General features: G+C 44.4%; 2 protein-coding genes across 5 annotated transcripts in view; one reads left to right on the top strand and one right to left on the bottom strand.

Annotated features, from left to right (window-relative positions):
• The first annotated feature begins 270 nt into the window (after positions 1–270).
• On the top strand, positions 271–10,587 carry LOC120798595 (mitogen-activated protein kinase kinase kinase 7-like). The gene is made up of 11 exons (XM_040142990.1): positions 271–718; positions 2,771–2,858; positions 4,091–4,192; positions 4,867–4,932; positions 5,099–5,127; positions 5,232–5,369; positions 5,568–5,654; positions 6,602–6,676; positions 6,809–6,915; positions 8,773–8,953; positions 9,066–10,587. The coding sequence occupies exons 1-11, from the start codon at positions 560–562 to the stop codon at positions 10,035–10,037; spliced, it is 2,004 nt and encodes a 667-aa protein (XP_039998924.1). The 5' UTR covers positions 271–559; the 3' UTR covers positions 10,038–10,587.
• dnah9l (dynein, axonemal, heavy polypeptide 9 like) overlaps positions 10,575–14,233 on the bottom strand; it is a 36,920-nt gene continuing 33,261 nt past the window's right edge. For 3 of the 4 annotated variants that reach the window (XM_040142983.1, XM_040142982.1, XM_040142984.1), the window contains 9 exons: positions 14,010–14,201; positions 13,718–13,837; positions 13,281–13,340; positions 12,734–12,916; positions 12,277–12,459; positions 11,815–11,930; positions 11,381–11,526; positions 11,132–11,269; positions 10,575–11,033 (listed from right to left, as the gene is read on the bottom strand). In XM_040142983.1, the coding sequence (XP_039998917.1) occupies positions 10,786–11,033; positions 11,132–11,269; positions 11,381–11,526; positions 11,815–11,930; positions 12,277–12,459; positions 12,734–12,916; positions 13,281–13,340; positions 13,718–13,837; positions 14,010–14,201 (1,386 nt within the window). In that variant the 3' untranslated portion in view covers positions 10,575–10,785. Of the gene's footprint in view, positions 11,034–11,131; positions 11,273–11,380; positions 11,527–11,814; positions 11,931–12,276; positions 12,460–12,733; positions 12,917–13,280; positions 13,341–13,717; positions 13,838–14,009; positions 14,202–14,233 lie in introns of all 4 variants that reach the window. The other variant, XM_040142981.1, reaches the window with a different exon arrangement.

The raw sequence follows: 14,233 nt of genomic DNA on the forward strand, positions 1-14,233 counted from the left end.
TAGTGTATGGAGATCTTTATATAGCCACAGTTATCCAGGAAGAAGGAATGCCCTGGATGCCAGTGACCATATTTGAACAGTGTGTCAGCTAGAGGCCGACTGCACACACTGACTGCAAACACTCACCTCCCCTTCATCTTCACGCTGTGTGTGTGTGTGTGTGTGTGCGTGCGTGCGTGCGCGTGTTTGCTCTGCATTGCAGTTACACGGGATCACCACTATCAGGCAATGTAATACCTTGTCCAGTGGTGACAGCGGAGCTTCGACGTTTCCTGACTCACGGGGAGCAAACTTCTCTCTCTCTTTCCAGCACTTTCTTCTCTCCGACAGTCTCCTCTGCCGGCTCACTCCATCCACTCCGCCTCTCTTGATTTCTGCTCCTTCACTCGCTCTCTGCCGACAGGTTGTTTTTTTCTTTTTTCTTTTCCTAGACACTTTTGGGGCTCGGGCGCGCACGCTTTCGGGCTCCTCGTGCCGGCGTGCGTGTGCGCGCGTCTCCGCGCGTGTGTCTGGCGCGTGTGCGTGCGTGCGTGCGTGCGAGCGTGCGAGTCAGTATGCCATGTCGTCCCCCGGCTCGTCGTTTGTGCAGATAAAGCACGAGGACCTGCTCTTCTACGAGAACTGTGGAGGAGGCAGCTTCGGGAGCGTCTACAGAGCCCTCTGGATATCCCAGGACAAGGAAGTGGCCGTGAAGAAGCTTCTGAAGATTGACAAGGAGGTAAGCAGGGAGGACGCACGCACGAACACGAACACTTCTGCAGCGGAGTCACGCAGGCAACGCTCGCATCCAAAGCTGCAGTCGGTTCTAGCCTCTGCCCTGCGGCACGCCGCCGCTCGAAACCTCAACATGAGACGGTTCCCACTAATTTCCCAGATTCTCTCGACTGAGCTCCTGCACCCATAGCCCCCCGCTCTCCCTCCCCCTCCTCCCCTGTTGTCTGCCGTTGAACGTGTTTATCTTAAACATACCTCTCTTTCTCCCCCTCCTCCTCGCACTCTTTTGTGGATGGAGCGGTTTTATTTATGCCACTGCTGTCCTGTTCCTCCCATTGTATGTCAGGATAAGGTGTGTGGTGGTTGTGTGAGTGTGTTTGTTTGTGTGTGTGTGTGTGTGTGTGTGTGTGTGTGTGGGGGGGGGGGGGTCATTTGGGGCTCTAACACCCTTCGGGCCCAGGCCGGGTGGTTCTCCGTGAGTATGACCCCGGTGGGAATCCAAACATAATTTCCTTCCATGTTATTAATACTGGAGCCGTGGAGGCTCACAACCCAGTGTCAGGAAATCAGGGCGACCACTGGGTGAACTGGGCATGGTGTTCCTGTTGCGGCAGCAGGTTTTGAACTATGCAATGTAAAGCACTAAGAAATTACAGAGACAGTCGTCGAAAGGTACTGAGTTTAAGGACATAAAATGCACTGGCATGCATAGGCCGACTACTTAAAACTACTTTGATTTCTCGTTTGACTTATTTCTCCCACAGTCACTTTCTCACACCCACACACAAACGCACGCAGGGGCTGGCAGGCGGGCAAAACTGTGAGTGCAGTTCAAGTGTGAATACAAACTGATGGATCATGGGAGACCTGCGGCTGAGTGGATCCTTCAGGAATCGTCTCCTGCAGAGCTTTATGTGAAAGGGAGCTGCTTTTGAACACGATCGCGTTAATTTCAATTGATCTCGGATATTTGCTCAAACGCTGTAGTCACACAGTGGTGGAAGAAGTATTCCCATCGTTTACGTCAGTAAAACTAGAGACACCACACTATAAGAATTACACTATTACAAGCAAGAGCCCTGCATTCAAAATTTAGCTGAAGTATAAGCAAAAAAGGTACCTAAAACATCAGAAGTAAAAATACTCATCTGCAGAATGATCTCTGTTATATTGTTTGATTATTATTAGTGATCTATTACATTAAAATGTACTTTTATGTTGTAGTTGGTTGAGGTGGAGTAAATTTCATATACTGGGGTTTAATCCATAACAATGCCCCAGTTCATAAACTGATCATATGGTTTTTTTTTAATGTAAAATCTGAAAAGTAACTAGTATGTAGCCAGATATAAGATATAAACAGAGGATTAAGAAGTACAACATGTCTCTCTGAAATGTAGTGGAGCTGAAGTAGCTTAAAATGAAGAATACAAATACCTCAAAACTTTACTTAAGTACAGTATCTGAGTAATTGTAGTTAGATGTTACTTTCCAACACATCATTCAGAAATCTAAAGCGACATTTGCAAACACAGTAACACAAACTGATGTTTGCACAGCGATAACCTCACATGTGGCAGAAATGATGGGGACAAAGCAGAAAAGCTAAATTGCTCTTTGGAAGAAAAAGTATTTATTCAGAAAATATTTTGGTATTCAATTGCAGTTTTTGTGTGATTTCATAAAATTGATGGTTAGCTGTTATGTTGCTTGGCAACAGTTACATAGTCCACATATGCAGAGGTTATGACCTATAAGTCAGTTCAGATTAATGGCATGTTTGCCACAGCAGTGTGAAAGGTCTTTTTGTTTGGAGACTCAACCTGTGGTATGATAGAAGTTCAGATCTCAGTTCAGACATCCCCGAGACACTGTCAGGATTCAAACCCGGATAACGAGTCAAAAGCTGTGTTAGATTTAAAGCCTATCAGGAATGATTATTTTCTTAAAGGTCATGTTTCCTTGCCAGTGTCAGACACTGAAAAACTAAAGTAGTTCGCTACCGAAGTTGTTCATATCCCTCTGTTTCTGTTTTTTTTCTTGTCTCCTCGTCCAGGCTGAGATACTCAGTGTCCTGAGTCATAAGAACATCATTCAGTTTTATGGAGCCGTGCTGGAATCTCCCAACTATGGCATTGTCACAGGTCAGACCCCCGTGTGTGTGTGTGTGTGTGTGTATGTGTGTGTGAGTGAGAGAGAGATAGAGTGAGTGTGTGTGAGAGAGAGAGAGATCGAGAGAGAGAGAGAGATCCATATTTCCTTTCAAATGTGCTCACAAGAACATAAAACATAAAAGTGTGGTTGTTTAATCCCTAACTTCATTTAGATAAAGGCTGTCATTCTAAAAAGTGCTCTACAAATTAGGATTTGTATTACTATCTTTGGGGTTAAGGTCTAACAGACCTAAGTACCATTAGGTCAGGTCATGGTTTAAGGTGAGGAATGAAAAGATTAGGGTCAGGTCTCATATAAAACTACACGTGTGTGTACGGGTCAGGGTTTATTAGTTTGTATGTGATCCTAGACGTACAACTTCCTTACACGTTATCACATGCTCTGTCGGCCAACCAGTGTTTATGTGTGTGTTTTGAAGTATGGTTGTATACTCCGAGCGCTGGCTCTTTCTGTGTTTCCTGGCAGGACATTTGTAACTGAGACCAGCATGTTTGGATGTGGTTGTAATCCTGGATGGGGTCATATGGTTAAGATAAAGCACCAACACACCACTGCAGACTTGTGCAGCAATAATTCTGACTGCAGTTGAGTCTGGCTAAGCACAAAGCTTGCTAAAAATAAAAAAGTACAGTGGGCATAAATGAGAATTGGTTCAGGAGATAGATTTTGGTCCCCGTGAGCTTGCAAATGGTAACATTCAGTCATTTAAGAGAGCGTCTTCTACCCACCGGACATTGCCAGACATTACAGGGAAATGGGAAAGGTTGAAAGTTCGGAGATAATCTGGATTAGACAGTCAGGGTGTGATGGTTGTGAATTTTTCCACTGGCTTGAACTGGCTTCTCTGTGTTTCTTACACATTGTAATATATTGACGTAGATTACACGTGCACTGTAGAAAATGCCCAAACAAGTAAACGAAAAGCACTGAGTTTACTTCACTTATTTAGAATGTCAATCACCGCTTTTAGAAAGTGCTGTCAAATCTGCTGTAGCTGCATCAGGAACTGCATTATAGAAGCAGATATTTAATCTTTTAATAGCCAGCGTTTAAAGATGAAACTCTAATGCATATGTTTCCAGTGTGTCAGGTTCAATGTAGTCTGATACATCTGCATTCACCCATTCATTCTCCTAATAATAATAATAATAACCACTGTTTCTGTGTGTGTGTGTGTGTGTGTGTGTGTTCCTTCTTCCAGAATATGCGAGTGGAGGGTCTCTGTATGAGTACCTTTCCAGTGAGCAGAGTGAGGAGATGGACATGGAGCAGATCATGACATGGGCCATACAGATAGCCAAAGGTACAGCTGAGGAAATAATACTGATCAAATGTCCTTGTGACAGGGTTTTGTAGTTTAGTCACAAGAGTGAAGCACCTCAGAGGTACAAGCACTGATACGGTCCCCAGGGTGCTGTATTTTCTTACACTTAACTCATCGTGTACCAGAGGTCGTGGTTGACTCAGCTTTTTATTTGCCTTCGAATCATCGTCTCTAACCTGTGTATATTCAGTACCAACAAGCTTCTTCCATGTGCCTGTTTCAGTTGGTAGCAACAGCAGTAGACAAAGTAACAAATGTTTTGATTAAATAAAACAAAAAAAGTAATTGAACAGTTATAGGTCACATACAGTATCAGTAATTATCAAATGTATCTGATTGTCAAAAAGCAATTTAGCACCTAAATGTAGATGAGCCTGGTCATAGTTAATCTGTTGAGGATAGCTCTTTGTTCTTAGCTCTTTTTATTTCTGGTCATTAGTTTCAAATGTCGCCTTTAGCCTAAAATTTTTAACCTAAGGTCATCCAGTGAATTGTTGTATGTGAACCTGAAGCTGAGCCCAAAATATGCAAATTGGATATTTTACAATGAAACTGCAGCCAAACCTTACACGTCAGTAGGAAATTTCACCAAAGCCGATCACAAAATAAACATTAAAAGGATTTTTTTTTATTAAATGTTGTGTTTCTTTCAGGGATGCATTACCTCCACGCAGAAGCTCCAGTCAAAGTCATTCACAGAGACCTGAAGTCACGGAACGGTAACATACGACCTAAAATCACACTCTGATTTGTTCCTCAACCTGAGCTTACGTTTCTTTTTCACATCTAAACATGAGTTCTTTTTGCCGTTTTTCAGTTAGCTATAGTATAATACTGTGTTATGTCACACACATTTGACTGGTTTCTCCGTTCCTTCTTTTACAGTGGTAATGACAGCAGACAAAGTGCTGAAGGTTCGTAACAGTGATTTTGTGATTTATGGACAACCCCATATTAGTAATCTTCATACAGTTCAGGCCCACAGCTCATGTTCTCTCCCTCTCTGTTGGCATTTCAGATTTGTGATTTTGGGGCATCTAAGTTTCTCTCCCATACCACCCATATGACAGTGGTGGGCACTTTCCCCTGGATGGCTCCTGAAGTCATCCAGAGCCTGCCTGTGTCCGAGACCTGTGACACCTACTCCTATGGCGTAGTGAGTTGGTAGTACTGTATAAATATCAGTATTATAAGGCCAGAGATCAAACGTATCTATTCACGAATCATCCAAACTATTCAAGACAGCTGTAGAAAAACAAATCAGACCCAAATGTCGTGTCTGTGGAGCTACCGACAGCACATCGAAGCAGCCATGTCGGTTTGAATGAACCAACACAGTCTGTTCTGTTGCCAGGTGCTATGGGAGATGCTGACTCGGGAGGTTCCTTTTAAAGGCTTCGAAGGGCTGCAGGTTGCATGGCTGGTGGTGGAAAAACAAGAGGTAACATACACACACACACACACACACACACACACACACACACACACGTGAGAGCACACCTTTGTGAACGCCCTGTAAGCATGTAGAGCCACCAGAGTTTGAGAAGGCTGGAGGAACAATGCGATGCTCTCATGGTTTCCACTGTGAGCTGGTGAGGCTGAGGCTGGGTATTTTTAGGCCTGATGTCAGTTCTCTGCTCTTGTAAGGCCTGGATACACAGCAGTGGAGCTCGGCCACACTCCCCCCCGGCTAAAGCCTTTACGAGACAGAGCGAGCAGGGGAGAGAGACAGAGAAAGAGAGAGATGGGGGATAGAAGAAAGACTGCAGCAATAGGAGGGTTGATTCAAGAGGTTTATGGTTGGTGGGGGATGATGGTTATATAGTGTATGTGTTTCAGTAACTGACGTGCGTGAATTCCCTTCAACAGCCACACACACTCAAACACACTGGGGACCAACAAACAACTCTGAGAACACGATTTGTGCGTAGCAGTTGGCTAATCTCCAAATACTCTCCCTAAATAACTCTCTCTCTCTCTCTTTTTCCCTTTCCCAGTCTCCCTCTGATTTTCCCCTCCACTGCTATACCTCCTCCTGACCCTCTAACTTGCCCTCTCTCCACTCACAGTCGGTGATATTTTAGGATTAATCCCCACAGAAAACAGTTTCCATTTACTGCACTGTACAATGGAACTGTCTGGGCTCATTCCTACCTTTGTTGATGCCAGGGGCTCTTTAATGCGAGAACACTATCTCAGTTGCGTGGTTCTGCAGTTTACACGATTACAGAAAGATAAACATGGACCCAGACGCTTTTAAATTGGATGTCAAACAATTTAAATAGAGTACATTTTAAATTCAACAAATGATTGAACTTAACTACAATCCAAATCTATAAAACGCACAAAATAATGTATTATGTGCATAATCTATGTCTGCATATCTAGAGGTTGACCATCCCCACCAGCTGTCCAGCAAGTTTTGCTGAGCTGATGAGGAAATGTTGGCAAGCGGACCCAAAGGTAAGCTAAAGATGGAAACAAAAAAGTATTCCGTTGAAAATGATATTATGCCTCTCTTGTATACTTTTAAAGATATTAAAACTAGCTAAGACAAGTATTTATTTTGGCTTGTGTGCATGCATGTATCTACAGGAGCGTCCACAGTTTAAGCAGGTGCTGGGAACCCTGGAGACAATGGCCAATGACAGCAGACTACCGGACCAGTGCAACTCCTTCCTACATAACAAGGACCAGTGGAGGTACACACACAAACACACGTATACAGTCTTGTAGTCTCTCGGTCTCTCTCATCAGAATGACAAATGCAGTCTGTTGTTTACTGTACTGTACTGTACTCCAAATAAACCTCAACATGCATGCACACAAATTCAACAGAATCACAGCCTGTACAAAAACACACACACACACACACACACACACACACACACACACACACACACACACAGCTCTGTGGACTCTAAAGCTCAGGAGAGAAGCTGAATGTGTGACCCTGTACTCTACTTCAGTCTATAATAAGCTCTCTGGAAAGTGTCCATGGAAGAGATTCCTCTACTCCTCCACTCGCAATACCACGGGGAGAAAGAAAGAGGGGTGGGGAGTTGAACTGAAGAAGAGAAGTTCGGGGAAGAACAGAAATCTATTGGGTGCATGTGAAATGTAAAACACAGGGGATAGTGGGAAATGAGAGTGGACAGATGACAGGGGGGAGACAGAGGAATGAGAGAGGGCGGTGGGGGATGGAGCAGAGAAGAGAAGGTGCAAGATTCTGTGCATATTTAACACGAGTACAGTGAGGCAATCAATTCTGAATGAAGTTTTGGGTACGGGTGGAAAAACTTGGACAAGGAGGGAGGGGAGGGGAGGAGAGGTCCATGTGTGTGGGGGTCGGGGGGGGGGGGGGGTAAATGAATAGGGAGGTATGGCAGGGACACATGAAGAGGTATGGCTGTGCGTCAGATCTCTCGTCTATATTTAGTTGTTGTGAGAGCTGATTGTGTTTGTGAAAGCAGGTTCATAGAGACACTCACTAACTCCCCTCTTGTGGTAGCAGACGGTACTGCAGTGACTTATTTTTCACTGATGACGGACAACTTTTTGAATAAGCGATATTGTATTCTGCAGGAATAGTAAACGCTAGATGTTGGACTAATCCCATGTCGTATACTATAGGAAATTAGAATATACTCATTTTAACTGGTCATCTGTTTTGCCTTGTAACGTTGCCACGGCGTATCAGGGCTGTGTCTTTGCTTAAGGCCAAGTAACTGAAGTCGTAACTGGTAACTCTGACTCATCACATAGACAACAGTACACTGAAAATTGTTTGGATGTTTTGAATATACAGCGTGTCCATATGGATGAAAGTCACATACACTCAGAAAAACTGCACAAAAGGAAATTAAAACAAATTGTGGATGATGCTGAGACAGCTTCAGGAAGACAGACCAAAAAAGAAAAAAGAAAAAAGTTTTGAAAACATCTTGTTTCTTTTTGTAAAGTTAGATTTTTTTCTTAATACTACATTATTAACATTAATCAAAATAAGTTGTGATTTGTCAAAACAAACGATTTTTAACAGTGTAAATGGATGGAAAGTCGCACTTTACATAGCCTGTGGCAGTGCAGGTGTTGCATTATTTCCTGTTAGTACAGAAGGGAAAAGTACAATGGTTTGTTAAATATTAACTGCATAATAAAGTGATGTTGAATTGGGACAAAGTATGTGTTGCATTTGCAGAGCTCTTAGGAAAAAATTGGTCGCTTTGACAATGTAAGTGTCATTCTAAAACAACAACAAAAATAAATGTTGCCCTACAGTACATGCTGCAAACAAACACTAGAGCAAACTATAGGTATAGCGGTTGTGAGGGATCTTAAGAGTGGCTTTCCAAAGAGTAGTGAATACAGTTAAATAAGTTTTAACAACATTTATGTGCTTCTGAAACACTCATCGGTGTGTTTCATTGGTCTGAGTTGCGTTTTGAAACTGAATTTGTAAAGTTGATTGTTAAAACTTGTCAACATGTGCATGTAAAAAGTCAAAACAGAAGACTGATATTCTGACCGTGGGTGTGCTCTGTGCGCAAATGTTACAGGTGTGAAATTGAGTCGACCCTGGAGCGCCTACGGAAGCTGGAGAGGGAACTTTACTCCAAAGAGAAGGAGCTGGAGGAGAGGGAGAGGAGGCTCAAACTGTGGGAGGAGAGGCTGATGGAGAGGTCCAATATGACTCCCAGTCCGACCTCCCTACTCATGGAGCGCTCAAACATCTCACCAGTAAGGCAAAGTGGAATTGAGTAAATGTATAAGTCTGTTCAGACAGCTGAAGCAAAATCATCTAATACCTTTTTACGATCTTGGCCCTCCTCTTCTTCTCTTCTCTAAACAGTTCTTCACACCAATGTCCATTGGTTCCTCTGGTTCTTTCTTCCGCTCGCACTCTCAGGACTCCAACAGTACAGGGGTCAGCAGTGCTGGTGTCAGCTGTCTCCTCCGCACCCTCAGCAACGGGGACACGGAGAGGGGGAGCAGTGTGGTGCTGGAGAGGGGGATGGGTTCGCTCGACAGCGGGAGGCTCCACGCCATGCTCCGAGGGTTGCAGGGGAGGTTCGGAGAGGAGGACGAGGAAGAGGAAGGAACCCTGGAGGAGAAAGGCTGGGGAAAGAGGGAGAGAGATGATAGTGGGAGCATGGAGGGAGGAAGAGTGCAGGTGACACTCCGGAGCTTCCCATGTGGCGTAGTGGAGAGAGAGGAGAGGACCTGGGAGGAGGGGGACATGGAGAGAGGAGGCAGGCAGAGGAGCCGGGTGACGACCATAGTCCGAGGATACTCAGGTGGGTTTGGAGAGGCAGAAGGTGAGAGGGAGAAGGACGGAGGATGGGAAATAGAAAAACCCGGGGACAGGCTCACAGAGAGAGGGATCGAGGGAGGAATTGAAGGAGGGCGGCTTCCGACCATGTTTAAGGGTCTCCATGGGAGTTTGGGAGGCTTGGGAGACATGCTGTCCTTAGACATCGATGAGATGGGCGAGATGGAGAGACTAGGTGACATGGACATGAACATGGGTGACCTGGGAGTGAAGGTGGTAGGTCATGGAGTCAGGAGTGAGCTGGGGGTCAGGGGTCGCAGGAGTGACATGGGAGTCGTAGTCCAGGGAGTCAGAGGTGACCTCAGCGAGGCCATCAGCCAAAATATTAGAGGTGAAGTAGGGGTCGTTGGCCACTCGGGGGTGCAGGTGAGCATGCGGGCTTCGTCCAATCAGAACTCTGTGAAGAGCTGCAGTGTGCGGCATGGAACCAAAATCAACATGGCTACCGCAGCCATGGACATGATGGAGCTCGACTGGTCTGACAGTGACTAGAGAACACATTAGCACACACACATACACGCACAGAAAACAAACATAGAAATACACACAGAGGCCAAACTAGAAAGATTTTGACTTGTTAGCACATACAATATCTGAGCTACAGTATGTGCATTAGAATCTCCAGTTGAAAAGAGCTGGTATACACACATTTCTTTTGTTAAATTTTTTTATTGAATGGATGAATATTACACCCATGTGTACTGTGAAGTAGGAAGGAGCAAAAAGACAATTAGAGGCTGTCTTGTCATGTTGACAGAATGATTTCACCTGTGTAATTTAATGTGCTATTAAAACTGCTGCATAACATACTGTAAGAGGTACAAGTGTTAAAAAAATAACACACTTGAATGCCGCTCTAATGAGGCAGCACTGTCTGATTTTTTTTTCCTCCTGCTTATAGGGTATCTTGTTAGTTTGTAGATTTGATTTGTTCAAAACAAGCTTTGACTTCATCAGTTCTAACTGTGATCTAGTGTGTGAATTTTTGGCATTTCTCTCTGTATATTTTATCATTTTTCAATAAAAAGAAAAGAAAATCTGATTCCATTCCTGTGACTTTGCTCTGCTTGAGACAGCCTCCATCCTCCAGTAAAATGTTTATTTGCACTGTAGGTAAAATTTTATAAAATTAACAATATGGATGACAAGCAAGTGCAATAGGGACATAAAAAGAGAGCTGAGGAACACCCTTTTTAAACACACGGTAGACATCTACTTTGCCCTATAAAAAAAACTCCTCTCACACACTGAGCAGCAGAGCCACTCCGGCCAGAACCCACTTAGCGGGCCGCTCCCTTGTTTTGAGGCTGAAAGTCCACACATATGTGGGTCCTCTGATCTTGGTCTTGTAGAGCGGACACTCATAGATATTCCTGGTCTCCTGGCGGTCATTGGGCACAGCTCGGACTGAGATGACAGGCATGGAAGGGGTCAGTTCCTTTAGACGGGCCTCAGTGATCACTCCAGCCTGACTGTCCCACCTTGCACCTGTGGAAGGACATGGGTTCAGAGGAGGGGAAAAAACAGGACAGGGCCCTCCATGCTGCCCCACAACAGGGAGGAAATGAAAGACGGTGTTTGTCTACCTTCCATGTAAAGTCCATACATGTATGCACCCTCCCTGGCAGGCTGGTTGAACTCTTCCTTAAACTTCTTGGTCACATCCACTGTCAGGTTCACTTTATCCAGGGGCCAGTCGTTCTTTCGCGCCAGAGACTGCATCACTGCTGCAAAGCATGAACAGGATGAAAAGACAAAGGATTGATGATAAGCAGACACAAGATGGAGCCAGGGCAAAAAGATAAGGGTAGAAATAATAAAAATCGACCTCCTACCCTTCTTATCTATATGCACAAATGTGTGTTTACCAGTGAGAAAGGACTGTGGGTTAAAAAGTCCAGACAGCCAGATGACACTGGGCAGAGACAGGTCCTGAGTCCAGCTGTCCAGCTCTTTACAACGCTGGAGCACGTCATTATACCTGACTCGCACACACCCACACACACACACAAACACAGGATAAGAGAGAGAGATCTAAATCTACCATCTATATTTGCTACAGGTAGATGCATTAGTATGCATGCAGCGCATGTATGTTGGAACATTACTGTGCATTGGACACGAGGCATACTGTAATAACACAGTAACTTCAATTACTGCAGGTAAATACAGTTCCTCATACACAAAATATAACAGCAATCAATTGCATCCTCAACAGAATTAAATATATATAACTCAAAACATTTTCCACATGCGGATATATACACACCATATCGCCAGGCTGTAGGTGGAGGGGTAAGCCAGCTTGGTCCAGGTATCAGGGACATTGTCAAAGAACAAGGCCGTCTGCAGCTTCTCCATCTCAGGGGAGATGGCCAATTCACCCTTTGACAGACATATTTAAACGGTTATGGTAAATGGACTGCACTTATATAGCACTTTTCTAGTCTTGCCGACCACTCACATCACTTATTTAACTGTTACATCAATATGAATACACACATTGCAAGTGCTACATGTACTGCCGCAATTTAACATCGCACTACACTGCAGTATCAGATGAAGGAAATCTGCAGGATGAATTTGTGTGACAATGTAAGACAGTATAAGAGGGCTTTTTTATTGTTATAGTGCACACAAAGTGTATGGTTTCAGAGTTTCTTGGAATCCCTGACGGAAAGAGATAATGGAAGCTATGCAAGATGCATATAGAGTATATAGTGTATCATACCTTGAGTCCTAGGTCAAGCTCCCTGAGTGAGCGTCGTATCTCAGAGATGAGTGTGTTCATGCGCTCACACTCCTGGAAGCAAACCAGGATGTACGGGGATCGCTCAGCTGTCTTGGAGGTGATGTCGGACATATTGTACTCTTCTGGTAGCTTTTCCATCACCTCATCTAAAATAGTTTTCACCTGAAGGTGGGTGGAGTGAGTAAAAGTATGAGCATAGGAAGGGAAACTTGCCATAGTTGTTAGATTTGCTGATGTGCTGCTCTCCACCTTGTTTCTCTAATCAGTGATATTCAAAACTGCTGCTGTTGTGTTAATAGGAGCCTGTGTTAATAAATGTGTCAGTCTCTTTGTGTGTTTGCTAGGCTTAGGAGAGGTTCAGAGTTAAGTCAGTTAACGAAACATAACGTCTTTTACTGTCCGACAAAGAAATAACTGAACATGTAGACGTAGCTACCTTCTCCTCCAGCATCTGTGAGGCTCCCTCCCCCATCACAGCATCAGGAGACTGCAGCTCCAGCAGGGTGTGAAAAAGGTTATCTGATGTCACTGTCAGGAACTCAATCTCTGCGTTGGGGTGCAACCCATAATGCACCGGGCTCTCATGTGGCAACATCTCATCTATGAAATCATGGTAGCCCTGGAGATGTGGGGAGGGGTGTGAATGCCATCCATCTATTACTTTCATTTATTCATAAGGAACAATGCTGCAAGTCATTTGTTACTTTTATTCAAAGTGTTTAAGTGTTTTACAGTCAGATGTATTTAGTGTATGCACTGCCCTTGTGGGAACTGAACTTTTAACCTTTATTCACCCAGGGACAGCTGACTGAACTCACTAACATTTCAGTGATGACTTGCTTTACATCCACACAAAAGACGCACCAGGATGCAGTTGCATTTCTGTTAACACCAGTTAAACGTTCAACATTAAGAGGGTTTGACTATGACGGTTAAACTTTTTAAAGAAAATGTTTCCTCAAACTGTATCTGTTTGCAGTTACCTTATAGTCCAGATTGGAGGGGACGACAAACCCAGGAGCCAAAGCAAGCTTCCGGTCAAACTGGGAGGTGGAAAGAATTTTTAGATTCAAAACACTAACACAGTACACAACATTAAAATTGTCCCAACCCAGGCAGCCAAAATAACTCCTGCAAGTCTGGTTGCCAGACACTCTTTAGAGCTTGCATGTGCAGTTTTTGGCTCAAAAATAGCAAGACTGCTGCTTACTGGAACTGGTTCTCAGTCCAAACTGTCCACGCTCCAAAGAGACAGTTAAAGCTAGTGGCCATATTTGCACCAGAGCCAGCTCACATTTGGTCCTCTTGTGCTAGAACACAGCTGTGTGGGCTGTCACTGTCAGCCAAGCTCGACTGGCTACCTGTGGAGGATTACATTCATGTTTCTCTCTGTCTTCCTCTGACAAGTGCATGTACAAACCTGGTTGGGCTGCATGTATTCTTCCAGGTATGTTCTGCAGAGACGTCTGTCCCAGTCATCAGTGATGTGTCCTCCATACATGATCTCCCCGAACAGATACCTCAGGTCCTCCCACGGCACCTTCATCATCACAATTATTATGAAAAACAATCATCATAATCTTCCTCATCATGTTGTGGCACTCTGCGCACTGCTAACTACACGCCCTATACACACACTTACATGCACCTCTCTCCCTGTCACACAGTTATGCACACTCGCATCCACTCATAACACCAGCAACACATCCTACCTGTGCATTAGCCTCCAGGTAGTTGTAGAGGACGTTTACTGATATGGTCAGGTCTCCAGTGTTGAAGGGATACTTTCTGTTCCAACCCTGAGGACCAAACTTTCTCCTCTCCGCCACACAGGCATGGAAGTAACACAGAGAGAAGAGGATGGTCTTAAACTCCTGCTCACGGGTGCACTGGTCCAGGATGTCCTAGAGAGGGGCCAAGAAATTAATAAATCACT

Source organism: Xiphias gladius, chromosome 14 (genome assembly GCF_016859285.1).
Source record: "Xiphias gladius isolate SHS-SW01 ecotype Sanya breed wild chromosome 14, ASM1685928v1, whole genome shotgun sequence".
NCBI classification, from domain to species: domain Eukaryota; kingdom Metazoa; phylum Chordata; class Actinopteri; order Istiophoriformes; family Xiphiidae; genus Xiphias; species Xiphias gladius.

Excerpts from the sequence above, each read along its gene's own strand:
- LOC120798595 (XM_040142990.1), top strand. The coding sequence starts at position 560 with ATGTCGTCCCCCGGCTCGTCGTTTGTGCAGATAAAGCACGAGGACCTG. Across the intron at positions 5,655-6,601 it reads TGGTGGTGGAAAAACAAGAG|AGGTTGACCATCCCCACCAG; the intron begins GTAACATACACA and ends CTGCATATCTAG. Across the intron at positions 6,916-8,772 it reads CATAACAAGGACCAGTGGAG|GTGTGAAATTGAGTCGACCC; the intron begins GTACACACACAA and ends CAAATGTTACAG.